At 46.4% G+C, this 15,376-nt stretch overlaps 1 protein-coding gene across 6 annotated transcripts in view; it reads right to left on the reverse strand.

Annotated features, from left to right (window-relative positions):
* Positions 1-7,260, reverse strand: part of Grip1 (glutamate receptor interacting protein 1) — a 611,271-nt gene extending 604,011 nt beyond the window's left edge. For 4 of the 6 annotated variants that reach the window (XR_003844501.1, XM_021205771.2, XM_029542449.1 and 1 more), the window contains exon 1: positions 6,834-7,260. Coding sequence is in view for 5 of the 6 variants with exons in the window: in XM_021205771.2 (XP_021061430.1) it covers positions 6,834-6,891 (58 nt within the window). In the remaining variant the exon portion in view is untranslated. The remainder of the gene's footprint in view (positions 1-6,833) is intronic. The other 2 variants (XM_029542447.1, XM_029542444.1) reach the window with 1 other exon arrangement.
* Positions 7,261-15,376: the final 8,116 nt, after the last annotated feature.

Below are 15,376 nucleotides of genomic sequence, written 5' to 3' on the forward strand. Positions count from 1 at the left end.
GAGAGAGAGAGAGAGAGAGAGAGAGAGAGAGAGAGAAGATCAAACCAAGGCTCATCAAATCAAGGCAGCAGCCTGTTCACTCCCCTGACTCCTCCAAGTCCCCACCTGTCACAGGTTCCCTCCATGATACCCAGGTCACTTTTCTTAGAGATGAATAGAATCCAATCACTCATCCTTGGACAATCCACATCCCCCACTGGACAGCTTGAACTTCATCCTGGCAATAGGAAGTCCTGCACCTTGCTTTCTCCAGTCTCATGTTCCCCTTTACCACTGTGGTGGAGGCGAGTCTTCCTGCCACTTTATATCCCATACAAACAAGGCCGCTGTCTACCCATCCGTCCCTTGAGAAATCGCTAGCAGTCCGTGGGATACTCTGTTCAGTGGTGCCCTGTCTTCCAGAAGCCTCTTCCTCCTTTCAAGTTGTCCACCCCTTCCTCATGTCACCACTACTGGCTTCTGCCCTCAGAGCATCTTCTGCCCCACCACCCACCCAGCACAAACACTCTCTCACTCTTCCTTGGCACTAGTCTGCAAGGGATCAAAGAGGCAGCAGCTGCAGTTTGTGGGCCATACCCAGAACTCTACAACTGTATGCAACCATTTCCCTCCAGCCAAAAAAAAAAAAAAAAAAACGAAGATGTGATCTTCCCATTCACCCATGTCCCTAGGGGCCCAGAGTGACCCACAAGCAAGGGGAGGAAATGTGGCCTTGGCTTGTTTGCTTCTTCATTTGAGTTTTTGCATCTTTGTAGAAGTGTCAAATTCCACTACATCAAAGATCCTGGCTTCAGAAAGCTACTGCTTCATTGTAACTTCTCGGGAAGCACTGGGCTTGGTCCCCTCTGCCAACTGGGGAACTTTGCAAAGAAAAAAAAAAAACCCTCTTATCACCTCATCATATAGATACCCTTAAGGTGCTAAGTGTACAGGTACTTCACGACGACATGGAAATAATAAGAGGTTTTGCCGTCAGTGAACCCGGCTGTAGCACAAGAGCATCCAGAACACTCCGGGGTTTGAGAGACGCTTTTGTCAGAGTGGACTCAATGCTATTTCTCTTCAAATTACTTGCTCTCTACCACTGTGCTGAAGCCACAGACTCTGACAACCAGGATCCAAGTTACGCCTTCTCCACAGTCCTCCTTTGGTGCCTGCAAGTTAAACACTGTCGCGATGAAGGGTGGCGGCACATTAAATCTGACGCATTTTAATTGCTAGATATAGTCAGACAACATTAACTTTCCCATAAAGCTGACAGCATCTAACCCACTCAGGACCTCTTCTCCGTGGAAACCTGTATCAATAGGTTTCTCATATTTACACTTAAGAAACGTGTGCATCTCAGAAAGCCAAAGGTCCAAGACTGAAGCCTAGAGTCAGCTTCGCCTCTCAGAGCTGAGGCAGCTGGATGGGCGGGCCTCTATCACTGTCGCTTTTGCATTTGATACTACTAACTATTCTTGCAACTTAATGGAAAGCAAGTCATTCTTAAACTGTCTGCCATTGTAAAGCGCTTAGCACAACAATATTAGATCTCAGGGTATTCAGTTCTCAGAATTCCTTCACTGGTATGAATTGATAGTCCTTTTCCTCTGTATAAGAAGCCCAATCAGGTTGCCGCAGAAGAAAGCATGACCAGAGGAGGTCCCTTTGTTTGACCACTGGTAGCCAGGCTGAGTTCAGATATATGGTTTTAATTACATAATATGTTTGGCAACAAAGCAACAGTTCAATGCCCACAACAATGCAGTTATTTGCCGGCCCACAACAGAAAAACAATACCTTGTTCTCCTTAATTCTTGCCATCCTGGCTAATACCCTCCGACAACAAGGAAAAACGGTAACAATGTTGAAACCTTGGTGGAAAAAGCTATTCCACTAAATGAGTTACTTTAAGCTTGTCAAATAATTTTACTGGGGAACATATTGAGCCAAATGTGGTAGTGCCCACCTGTAAATTCTAGCACTTAGGAACAAAAGAAGGATAGCATTTTCCAGCTGAAGCCTGGACCACAGGGAGAGACTATGTATCAAAATTTAAATGACTAGAAACTGTGAGTTATCTCAGTAGGTGATAAGACCTGCTCCAGAGCCTGACCATCTAAGCTGGGTCCTTGATGCCCACAGGCGAGGAGAGAACTGGCCCCCACAAGTTGCCCTCTGATTGCCGTATGCATGCAGTGGCATGACTTACACACACAAAATATAAGATAACATGAGTGAATAAATGCATTCAGGTCGCCATCTTTACTACTCAAGTTAGTATGTCCGTCTTCCAAAGTCAGTGTCTTCTAAAGTCAGTGTACAGAAAGCACAAAATATACCTGACAAGTGCTTTCCCATACAAGTAACTTTTAAAAAAAAAGACAAAACTGTCTCAGGAATTCATGATGGAAGATTTGCCAGCAGCATTTTCTGAGACGAATAATGCAAGATGTTATTGTGCTAATAAAATACTACAGTTTCTCTAAGGAATTGTAGCTTAACTTCTCTTTTTTAAATTATCTCTTTTTAGAAATTAGTACCCAGGGTATTGACTTTGTAACTACAAGCAAATGTGTTGATTGTGGGCCACACAAGTTCCTCATCTGATAGCAATGCCTACCTTACAAGTAGAGTGGAGCCCATAATTGCACAAAGCCACACACACACATGCGGCATCCAACAGTGTCCAACATCCAGACTACTCTAGATTTGTTCACCTTCCTCCCTTTTCCCACACGAAGCTCCCCAGTCAAATTCAAATGTCAGGCTGGCATTTTATTAGGCAGGGTGTGTCATGACGTCACCAGGTCTCCATATGATGTGGAAATAAAACAGACCCAGGGTACACAGTAAAGGTATACTTTTTAACTTTCCTCCCCAGCCCCATCCTTTCTCGTTGATGCTTTATCAAAGCTAACTACAAGTAAAGGTGTCTACAGCTCTCATTTGCCAAACTACACATAGAAACCCTAGAAAGGAGCTTCTGAAGCAGAAATGCTAAGTTCACATGTAGACCTCCAAAACTTACAAGAAAAATTTTAAAGGCAAAGGTGTAGAGGAATATAAAATAGATGCCTTCTTCCCTGGTGAGCATATATACCAATATAGCATACAGTTGAAACATCATTACAAGTGGATAATATCCATATACTCTATTAAGTCTAAATTTCAAAGTTAAAGGAAATGTCAGTTAGTGTTATTTTATTGCCCCAAAATAGACTAGGAGGGGCTATGTTTACAACAGAAAGATGTCATTTTTCCTAAGCAGCACATTTGATTATGAATGCTCACTACACGTTGTTAAACTGTAATGAACATTCACTAACCAAAGCCTCAGGAGTCAGAAGGAAAGCCACAAGGCAAAAGACAGGCACTGTTAATTACAGAGGCACCTAAGCTTCGGTGCTGTCTTCTCGGTAACTGTATTCCTATTCCAGCGGCTAAGAAGCAGATGTCAAACAACCAATAAACTGCTTAATTTCATTTGATCGGAAGGGATATTAAAGAGAACATCAACCTCGTTCCTATTCTCCTAAAAACATTTACCCCAGAGCGTGTCTGGTGGCTTCCGAGTCGATTGGGTTTAGCAGCTCAAGCAGAAACATGGGGGAGAGGACAGGACAGAGAAGTTGTGTTCTGAATTGTAATGGTGTGTCACCTCACACGGGTGAGTCTGCACATGTCATCTTGTGAACACTGACTGCCACAACCCATCTGTTGCCGTTGCTCTGCTCAACCCTGCATGCAGTAGTCATAGCTCATTCAATATTGTCTTGACAGAGGCCTCCAAGACAAACCCAAGTTATGAACGGCATGTATGATGGGAATCTACATAGACTAGCCAAAACACCTTTTGTATGTGACAGTACCAAGAAGGTATGTCCCCCCTGAGTAGTCCCTGCGAGCAGATGCGATATCATTCCTCATTTGCTCCTCTGCCTTATCTTTGAGACAGGGTCTCTCACTGAACCCAGAGCTCCCCAACACAGCTGGATCGGCTGCCTAGCAAGATCCAGTAATCACCCGGGTCTCCACTTCCCCAGGAAGAGCACTGCAGGCAAGCACCAGTGCACCCGGCTTGGGTTTGGAACTCAGGTCCTCATGCTTGCAAGAATGCTGACTAAGTCATCTCGCCAGCTCCTCCCATCCATCCATGAACCAAAATTAGCATTTTAAAGGAATAATGCTGAGATAGAGATGTGTGTGTGTGTGTGTATATATGTATATATATATATATATATATATATATATATATATAATCTTGAGGAATCTAGAACTTCATATTAATTCGAGTTATAATCAACAAAGATACTTTAAAAAGTAAAATTCACAGAAAAATAAAACNTTTTACTAGTCTCCATAATGGGTTTCAGCATGGCAAATGGTATCTGAGGTTGGAAGAGGTGTAGAAAGGGCACAGCCCACATTAGGATTTAATGCTACAAATTGGCCTTTTGGTTGACTGTATTCTCAAACAATATTAAAAATATATGTATTCCATGTTGATTTTTTTTTGACTGACCTGATAGTTTATATTTCAAAAGTAATCATGGGGCAGTGAGGCGGTCTATACAATGTTACTTCAAATGCAAAGAGAAAACTCAAGCACTCAATACATTCTGCAAAGGGCACAATCAGAGCAGTGTCCTCTGACAGACATACGGAAAGTCAGTAAGCAAATACACCCACATACACACAATACACCCACATACCCACACACACAAGTTCGATGGCTATGCACAATGTTTAAAGAACAAAATCATTTGCACATTCTCAATAAGGCAGGGCCTCAAAAAATACTACTAATGTGTATATATATATATATATATATATATATAAAATATTATATATACACACACACACTTGTTGTTTAGAAAAACATGTCATAAACAAGGAATAAAAACATTAAATAAATAAATAAAAGCAACCAAGCGCCATACATTCTCCGTTTCCTCCTGTTGGAGGAGCTAAGGCAGTCCAATTTTTCTGACTTACATTTTTATGCACTGGAGAAATTCCAGTCTTATCTCAACCAAGCAGATTAGGTGATCATCTTTCAAAGTTACCATATTTCTAAAAGGCATACAAGTACATTTTGTTACAATCCAAAAAAAAAAAAAATCTACCACTTCAGCATTCTGATAAAACCTGGGGGCAACACAGTGGTGATTTTTTTTTTTTTAATCAAACTGACGCACTTAACATCAGGTGCGACGCAGCCTTCAGCTGATAGGACAGACCTGGGTTCTTGACAGAATGCTTTCTTTCAGTGCTTCAACCTGGTGGTGAATTATTGGCACCTGGATCTGCACATCTTATGATACGGTTATGCAAAGGCAGGCATAGAAGCATTTGTGTAGCAGGGATACCACTGGGGTGGAGGGGGCGTAAATCCATGGTCACATGCCAGAAGTGTACTGGAAATGAATGCACAACTCTAATAAGGAAGTGGTTTTAAAAGGGACAGATTCCCTGAGTCATTAAACAGGCTATCAACCAAAGACGCGCTGTGCCACCTAGAGAAAAACTAGAAACTGTACATTGATTTCTTGGCTGTAAGCATTTTTTCAAAAGCCTGAAACTTTTAGCATGACCAGTAACACCAGTCACAGTCCATACCAGCTCCCCCACGCTGCAGAATCAAATTCTTTTCGGGGGGGGGGGGCGGTTGGGAGGGGGAATGGCGCTGTCCCTTCTACACACCAGATTGGCTTCCAGCTTCCCTCACCGCCTACCCATGAAGCACCATTTAACCTCCAGCACCAACTGTTAGTTATGAAGACCCTGCAACCTGAAAGCTATTCAATTCTCAAGCAGGTTCCTTGAACAAGCCAAGGCAGGCTGGAGTAGAGGCAGCAGACGTATATAAACCCTGGTGGACCTTGACAGCCAGGGAATCCCTCTGGATGCTGCGCACCCCACAGCCCCATGGATTGGTAGGAAATTTTGGTGTACTCGGTACATCATATCCAGGTTACGGCCAACCACTGCACAACCCAAACACCATAAGATGACAACAGAACCAAGCGTTTAAAGTGCAAAAGGCCTTCAACTTTTCCTCTCCGCAAGTCACTTCAAACCAACGTGCCCAGCACACTTGGCAAGCTGAAGCACAAAGGGGCTGCAAAGCCACCTGGCACGGAAAGCCATCTCTTCCGAAGAAAATAGACAGTAATTATGAAAAGTCCGCAGTCCTGCGGTATTAACTAGAAAGCCGGGACTGCGCTGGGCATAACTCATCTTTTAGGCAGTCGCTACCAGCCGGGGGACAGTCTTCTCTGTCTCCCCTCCCCCGCTTCCAGCGACCCAAGGCAGCGCCCCCTTTCCTCCCCCACACTCTTCCCCCTTCTCCTCCCCCTTTACGAATCTCCTGCAACTTTGGGTTTTGCAGCACCGTCGTAGCCCAGCCAGAGGCGGGGACATCGCCGAGGCGGCCGCGGCAGGAGGAGGAAAGTTTGAAAAGTCACTTAAAGCATTGCAAGGTTCTCCCCCACCCCCAGCACCGGGAGAGCCCACCGCACAGACAGGAACCGGGGCTCCACGTGCGCAGCGGGCCCAAGAGAAGCTGGAGTTCCCTCTAGGTCCTCGGCAGGAAAAAACAAAATCTTTCCCCGGGCGAAAAGTTGCTTGCCGCAGCACTGTTCCCTTGCCCCCTCGGCTTCCCCCCCTCCAGACTCCCAAACCCCCTCTCGGATTTCGCAAGGTGCCACCTGGCCTGGAGCGCGGCTCCCGGAGGGCACGGCGCCCCTCCCTTGCCGGCCCGAGGACAGGTCTCGGGGAGCTGGGGGACAGGGAGGCACCGAGGGCGCCCGGCCCGGCCCCCCAGGCTCGACCGCCAGGCTCACCTCTCTCCTGCTCCTCCGCTTGCAAGCAGATGGGGATGTTCTTCTTCCAGCCCGGCATGGTGTCTGCTCCCTAAGCTTGCTCCGGGGCTCGCTCGCTCGCTGGTCGCCGGCTCCGGGGCTCGCCGCGCCTCCTGGCTCACGCCCTCCGGCCGGTAGCAACACGCCCGAGGCTGCTCAGCAGGGCTGGGGCGCCGAGGCGACTCCCCGGTACATTGAAGCGACGCCGCGCGCCCCGCTGCTCGCCTCCAAGTCTCCCGAGCTCCCCGGGGGTGGCGGTGGCGGTGGCTGGGGCGGTCGGGCCGCGCGGTAACCGGGCAGAGCAGGGGAGGGGGTGGGGAGGGGGTTCTGCAGCCGCGGTGGCGCGGTGTGGCCGCGAGGCCGGGGGACCGGAGCAGGCCGGTGTAGGACCGCCGAGCCCCCGGAGGTGGGCGCCGGCGGGAGCTCAGGGCTGGCGCCGCCTCGCTCCGCTCCTCCTCCTCCTCCACCTCCTCCTCCTCGTCGTCCTCGCCTCCTTCCCCTTCCTCGTCCCTCCGCCGCCAGCAGGTGGGACTCGGAGCCGCCGCGGCCGCACAAAGCTCCTCGGGGCGGGCGGGACCGAGCTGCGGGCTCCCGGGGCGCCTGTCGCCGGAGCCTCTCCCCCGAGACGCGCGCGAGGCTGGGCGGGCACGGAGGGGCGCGCGCGCTCACACCCTCCGCGCCCGGATCGCCGGCCTGCGAGGCGCGCCCGGCCCGCCAGGTACGGAGCCTGGCACCCCGCCGCCGCTGCGGAGCCCTCGCCCGCCCCTCCCGGGCCTCCCGCCCCGAGCCCGACCGGCCGCTCAGGCGGCTTCGGCGATGACCTCGATGAAGCAGGGGGCAGTGTCCTTCCCTCTGGTCCCTCCTTCTCGCCGCTCACCCCCCCTCCCCAGCCCTGCCCGTCGCCCCCTCCCCCAAGTTGAGACTCGCCGCTCCGGATTCGCTAACTTCGCCCTCAACACAGGGGCAGTGGCAACTTTCGGGATGATCGGCGCTGGTCCCAGGGGTGGGGACAGTGGGAGCGGGGAGCCCCTTTTGTTTTAAAGGATGCAAGCAGACCTCAGCTGAGTGAATATTTAATAGCTGTCTGCAAGTGTAGGGAGGAATTTTATGATCAGGTTTTATGATTAGTTTCTTCCCCTTGTCATAGGATCACAGGAAAAAAAAAATCAGTGGAAAATGAATAAAGGTGGGGAGGGGGGACAGAAGCCTTTGTAGCAGAGCCCAGAAGGTTCTGCCCAGGCATGTGGGCTCTTCCTTGAGATTTCAGTGCTACTAGAAGAGGGACTTTTGGCAGCTGTCTGTCTTGCATGGAGATGCCATTCATTTCCTCAAGCCTGGGCCTCTGACTGGAAAATAACCATGCCTTCCCCTCCCCTCTGACGGGTTCTGAAGAATTTGGAGCCCCAGAGGCTGTATCTACTGGAGTGTGGTTTGGGGGTTTCGCCTCTGCGGTTTCTTTTGGCCTCTGAAGGAACTGTGGTTCCTCTCCCTCAATGGGGACATCAGCTCTTGCCAGCCTTCGCTCTCTCACTGCCAGAGCAATAGCATATTCGCACAACACCTACAGATAAGGTCTCTTCTCCTGCCATCTCATAAACTGTCTGTTCAAGCAGGGATGTTGGCACCTGCCGTCGCCCCTTGTGTGAGTGCTTGGTTGTCACTGCAGAGCTGCCCGGCTGCCAAAAACCAGTGGCTGTCTCTCCTAAGGAAAGAAAGGAAAGGATTCAGGAGCAGAGCTACACAGCCCCTGGGAGCTGAAGAGCTAAGTAGAAACAAAGTCACAACATCTCAGGGGTTATTCTTAGAAATCCCATCTGAGCTGCGCAGTGTTGGCGTGGTGGTGCACGCCTTTACTTCCAGCACTTGGGAGGCAGAGGCAAGTATATCTCCGAGTTCGAGGCCAGCCTGGTCTACAGAGCGAGTTCTAGGACAGCCAAGACAATACAGAAAAACTCTTTATTGTTCTCCCCTTCCCGCCCCCAATCCCATCGGAACGTGCTCCTTTCAGACTCTGTAAAATCCAGAAAGACAGATGGCACAACTTTGGTCTTGCCCTAAGTTAGTTTCAAGAATGTGACTTGATTTTCCAGAAAGATTAAAGGCCATCCAGCTATAGCCAGGCTGGCTACGAGGGAGTACAAGCAGCGTAAAAACCGCTGGAGCATTTGATGTAATAATAACGATGTGGATGAATATTCTAACAGGTGTTATTCTGGGGGGCCTGACCAATAAACCTCTAATATGAACTGGCCCTTACTCATGAAGTTTTACTGCAATCAACGGCATGATTGCCCCACCAAAGTGACAGCCTAGTGATGACAGAGTTCTAACTCATTCCTACTGATTGTATTTTAACTCTGACAAAATCCCTACTATGTGTTGGGCTCTTGGATAAAAGCTAGGGATACAGGAAGGTTTTTTATTTTATTTTATTTTATTTTAGTAGTAGTTCAAATTAGCACATCTTAGATACTAGGGTCAGATATTATCTTGTGAATCATACAGCTGCAAGTAACAAACTCTTGAAGTTATAACTTCCCCCTCATGTTATTTGTCTCAAATATGTGTTCACTGATAGCAAACATCTTGCATCATCATTTCATATATGGCCATCAGCAGCTAAGTCCTGAGCTGTGTCAGGGATAATGTAGCTTTTCACTTTGTATTTCTAGCCTCAAAGAAAATAAGCTCACTGGTGCTAAAGGGTGAGCATTGTGACCTCACTTGGGCTACCCCTGGTATTCTCTTCATGAAGTCTTCTCATTGTATTATTCAGACCACTTCACAGAAAAATATTAGAAAAATAATATTAGGTAATTTAAATTAAGTCTGATGTAGCCTTATATTCAAAACAATGTATCTGAAAGTCTATTCCAAGAAATTGTAACATTATCTTGAGCTTTATTTTTAAAACAAAAAACAAAAAAACTAGATCTCAAACAGCTAGGCACATTCTTTTTATTCTTTAGTAAATTTGAAAATCTATGTCCTTTAAAGAAAGGGCAATAACAATTAGTTGAAAGGGGCCCATGAATTTGAAAAAGAGTGGGTGTCTTAGGGTTTCCATTGCTGTGAAGAGACACCACGACCAAGGCAACTCTTTTAAAGGACACCATTTAATTGAGGATAACTTACTGGTTCTGAGGTTCAGTCCATTATCATCATGTCAGGAAGACAAACAGAAGAAGACTGTCTTCCAGGTAGCTAGGAAGAGGGTCTCAAAGACCACCCTGACAGTGATGTACTTCCTCCAACAAGGCCACACCCCCTATAGAGCAACTCTGGGCCAAGTATATTCAGACCACCACAGTGGGGAAGGGGGGATACATAAGAGTTTGGTGGGGGGAAGGGAAGGGAGAAAAGCTGTAATTAAACCAAAAATAAACAAATAAATAAGTACCTATATCCGCAGCCATGGTTTCTAGACAAGATCTCAAATCTGTGGAACGACTTTGAACATAAATTCTTCCAAGAATCTAGAGCAGCTTGAATGGTCTTGCAGCCTGAGTTTACAGAATTAAAAACTGACAGTGATTTACCTTAACCAAGTTAAGTTAAGGTGAGACGATGGGACACACTCCCAAAGATGGCTTTGCTTGGTCTCAATTTTATAATTTTCTAAGTAAAAAGGAAAAGGAGGCATATTCTCTTAATTCCAATGCCCTCTTCACCTGGTAAGGAAGAAAAATTCTAGGCCAGGTGGTGATGGTGCACGCCTTGAATGCCAGCACTCAGGAGGCTGAGACAGGTGGATCTCTTGAGTTTGAGGCCAGCCTGGTTTACACAGTGAGTTCTAGGAAGGCCAGGGCTACATAGTGAAATCTTGTCTTGAACCACCCTCCCCCCCAAAAAAAAAAAATTATTGATAGACTGATTCTGTAAACTGAAAGCATTAATTGTATTGTTTGGTCATAGTTTTCCAGTCATTAGTCATTTAAAGACTTGAGAACATGTGTGTTCCTCTCATTTCCTTGTATTCTGACATTAGGCCCTCCAGTCTCTTGCTCACAAGGTCTTCACTCTAATGATGATGGGAAGAGTCTGTGGTATTCGGTTTCCAGGATTGGAGGAGTCCTGCTGGAGAGGTTAAATCCCAGCTGTTATTTGGGATTTGTTCCAGGGCCTGGAACATCCACTCCATATTTTTTAAAACTATGCATTGACTCTTCACGCAGAAACCCACAGCATATTAAACAAGCCGGAAAGCCTCGGCCGTGCTACAGAAATCCAGCGCCTGCTTGCTACCGCATGCAGTGAATCTAAAACTCTCTTAATACCCCGTCTATACGCCTACTGGGTACGTGCATTCTTTCAGATGTTACTAACTCACTCTTACCTGCAGAGTCCTCTTTGAACATTTGAAATGAAGGAAGCTTCTTGGGACGTGTGTCTTTTTGTGGGGAAAAGGGTAGACGGCAGAAAACAAACAGGAGCCTGTGTTGATTTTTATTTAAAATCTTGAGTTGGGAGACTGTAACAGGAGAAAGAACTTTGAAAAGCAAAAAAGAACGTTCACTGTTTAAAAGTCACAGGGTGCTATAAAATGACAGAAGGAAACACAGAGGTTCCAGTCAAAAGTTGGCTCATTTTATGCCAACATGACTGGGCCACCAGGCAGCCAGCTCTTCGGCAAGACATTAATCCAGACTGATTGCCATTCCCACGATCAGCATATACGTGCTCTTCCCCTCAAGTCCTCATTAGCATTCACGGTTTGGTTCGGTTTCTTGATGGTGGCCATTTTGACCAGGGTGAAATGGAATCTCTGTGGACTTTCCCTTGGCCTTTCCGGGATCCCTGAAGATGCTGAGTTCCTTTAGTGGTTATCTGTCCTTCTCTTCAGAACTGTGCATGTGGTTTGTGTGCCCCCTTTACTGTGCATTAGTCCATCCAGTATGGACATGGGCAGGAAGTTTTATCTAAGCATGAGTAGAACTAACTTATGACCCAACTATACCGCTCCTGGGTCTAAGCTGAAAATAATCAACCCAGCACACTGTAAGAGCGGAGATGCAGAATTATCCTAGGTGTCTGCCCAGAAGAATGGGCTTTTAAAAAATGATAGTGTCTTAGTTAGGGTTTTATTGCTATGAAGAGACACCATGACCAAAAAGCAAGTTGGAGAGACAAGGGTTTATTTGGCTTACACTTCCACATCATAGTTCATTATTGGAGGAAATCAGGAACTTAAGCAAGGCAGGAGCTAATACAGGGGCCACAGAGGGGAACTTCTTACTGGCTTGCTTCTCACAGCTTGCTCAGCCAGCTTTCTTATAGGAGCCAGGACTGAGAAAATGCCTTACAGCTGGATCTCATGGAGGCATTTCTTCAACTGAGGATCCTTTCTCTCTAATGACTCTAGCTTGTGTGTCAAGTTGACACACAAAACCAGCTATTACAGATAGATAGAGATAAAAGATAAATAGATGATAGATAGATAGATAGATAGATAGATAGATAGATAGATAGATGGTAGAAACATAGATGATAGACAGACTATAGATAGATAATAGATAAATATATGATAAACTATAGATAGATGATAGACAGGTTGATAGATAATAGACTATAAATAGGTGATAGATAGATAGATGATAAACATAGATGATAGATAGATGATAGACTATAGATAGATGATAGACTATAGATAGATGATAGATAAATAGATAGTAAACAATGCATTAAATAAATAGATGAGAGATTGATAGATGGCAGACAGACAGGTGAAATCCCCTCATTTTAGAAACGGAACTGAATATCATTCTGTTAGATAAAATAAACTGGATTCAGAAATGTAAGCATCTGTGTGCTCGCTTCCAGGTGGAGTCTAGGGAGAACCGTAACTGACAAGAAAGTAGAGGAGTAACCACCAGGAATGAGAGAGTAGACCAAAGGTAGGGAGGCCGGGGAGAGTAACGGGGGGGGGGGGAACGATCATGTTACGTGAGGTATAAAACTGTAATAATGCACTCCTCCCTCAGCTTGCACAATTAATACACGGCTAATAAACACATAAGCATTATAAACATTAGCTTGGGTGTTTCTGAGAAGATGCTTTTGGGAGAAACAAACTTTTTAATTAGTTAAGTGGATAAAGCAGACTGCCTTCCCCAGCGTGAGGAGACCCTATGCAGTCACTTGAAGGTCTGGCTGGGACACAAGGCTAGCCCCTCCCCACTGCCTGTTGTGGAATCTGACCTGGTGCTTCTTCCTGTGTGTAGGACCTTTGTCTGGGTCCCAAACCTTAGCTCAGAGTGGTTCTCAGAACTTTGGACTCAGGCTAAAAACATGTCATCACGTCTCCTGGGTCTCTAGCTGCCTAGCGCATCCTGCACAGCCTGAAGCTCTTCAGCCTCTGTGGCGGCATAAGCCAAGTCCTCTAAATGAATCTCTCTGTCTGGGTCTCTGGAGAGCTATACACAGAGACCTATGTTCAGTTTCTGGTTCTACCACATTCTAGCTCTGTGAACCTTCCCAAGTCAAACATGGTATTCTTCTGGGGCCTGAAATGGAATGTTCAAGTGGCCATGTCATGGGAAGAATTAAGTGTGTTAACATAGGTCAAGTACCCAGCACAGTCCCTAAGTACTTAATTATGGGTGGGAAACAGCAATAACTTGGTTAATAAGAGAAGCCTTACAGAGTACATTAGAGGACTCCCAAAAAACGCATTGAAGTTCCTACAAGTGAATGCAAAAACACTCCTATTAATGAATGCATTCATGATCATACCCAGACCCAATAACAATCCACAATCAAACTCTCTAATGATTACTTGGTTTAGAGAGACTCTAAAGATCCTCTGATACGCGTGGAAAGAAGGCTCCATTGTGTATAACTGTGGGATTGACTCCTAAAAGGGGAGATTGATGGCAAAGAACTCTACCTTCCTATTGGAGCCTTCGGCATACTAACACCCAAAGCTCCACCATGCCCTGCCCTTTCCCTTCGAACTTTTCACAAAGGCCTCTGTGCTGCTGACAGCCCAGTTTTGGATTCTGATTCACACCTGACCCACCTTCCACTTTCAGTCTCACCGCCCCGGGGCTCCTGGGGCGGAAAAGGAAAGAACATTGTAAGTCAGTCCCAAATCCCCAGTTGGTTACCAAATTCTTTCCGACTTACCTTGGGAGTAATTCTTAATCTCTCTCCTTTCTCAGGGTTTCACCCTGGTTCCTGCCTTTCATTATCTATTTCCCGAATAATCCCAACACCCTGTTCCCGACCCCCTCCCTCCAGCCTAGCTCTCCCTAAAGTAAACCGCCTGGCTGTCTGGCTGACTTCTCCCACCACAGTCCTGGTGGCTGTCCCCGTACCCCTCTGCCTGAGCTGTTCCCCATGTGTACCTGTGCTTCCTTCTCTCCCTTGCTTGCCTCCTTCAGCTGCCCTGGAAGTCCCTTGAAGCCCCTTCCATCCATCCTGCATGGCTTCTGTTCCTTAATGGAATGTGTGTTTCTATACACAACTGCTCGTTAGAACTAAAATAGTTTGAGTGCCTGAGGCTAAGAGAAATCGTTTTACCACAAATATGTGCTAGATCCAGAATCTGAACAGGGGAGTGATGGACTCTAATCATCTTCCCACCCCACCTTGAAGTACCACTTTTATGTCTATCCAACTTTCTCTACTGTAGCTTCAGATCACGGTTTCCACCATTTCGCCAAGACCCTCTCTACCATAGCTTCTGCTTTATCTAGATCTGATCTGCCCCACCATACACAAGGGTGTGTCTATCCATATGAATTCTGAAGCCACGAGGTTTAGATTCAAACCGCAGCCCTCCACCTGAGAGAAACTGCATCTCCCACTACTTTTGTTTCTTTGTCTGTCAAGTAGGAGTAACGATAGGACCAAGGTCCTATCATCCTCTGAAATCTGAAATGCTGGTTCTGAGTTGAGATCAGTATTACAGTGTTAGGAAGGTGCCTGATATCTGTCATTGCTCCCTGTAAATTGTGTGTGTTCAGTGGGTACTTGCTAAAGGGATGAATATTAAAAAAAAAAAAAAAAATAGTCTCTTTCCTACGTAAGCTTGCTGTATGTCAAGAGGACAAAACTTGTAAATGTACTCATGACAGAAATTGCGTTTGTTCCTAAAATTTAAAAGCCTAATAATATTTCTAAGAAAATGCTCTTGGTCCAAACAGAGGTCAGTAACCAAGTTCCAGGGTGGTGGCTCCGGTGGTGACCAGCAAGAGCACAAGTTGCCAATTGACTGGAAGGCTAGACATAAATAAGCATTTCATCAGAAAATTAAATAGGTGATTCTTACCTTCCTGACATGGAGCAGGGGACGACTAATAATGGATTTAGGTTTCGTCCCTTGAGTGTCTGGGAAAGTAGAACAGAGGAGTGTCTCTGGATACTGAGAGAAACTGCTGCTAGTGGAGACTGACTGAAAAAGACTGGGTGGAAACTCAGGCCATAGGACAGAGTGTGCAACCTGGGAGGGGTGGGCAGGGGGTCAGCATCATGGTAGCAGGTGATAAATGAGAATAAAGAGAGAAATGAAAGGGAAGTATTTG

The sequence above is a fragment of the Mus pahari genome, chromosome 9, assembly GCF_900095145.1.
Source record: "Mus pahari chromosome 9, PAHARI_EIJ_v1.1, whole genome shotgun sequence".
Classification (NCBI taxonomy): domain Eukaryota; kingdom Metazoa; phylum Chordata; class Mammalia; order Rodentia; family Muridae; genus Mus; species Mus pahari.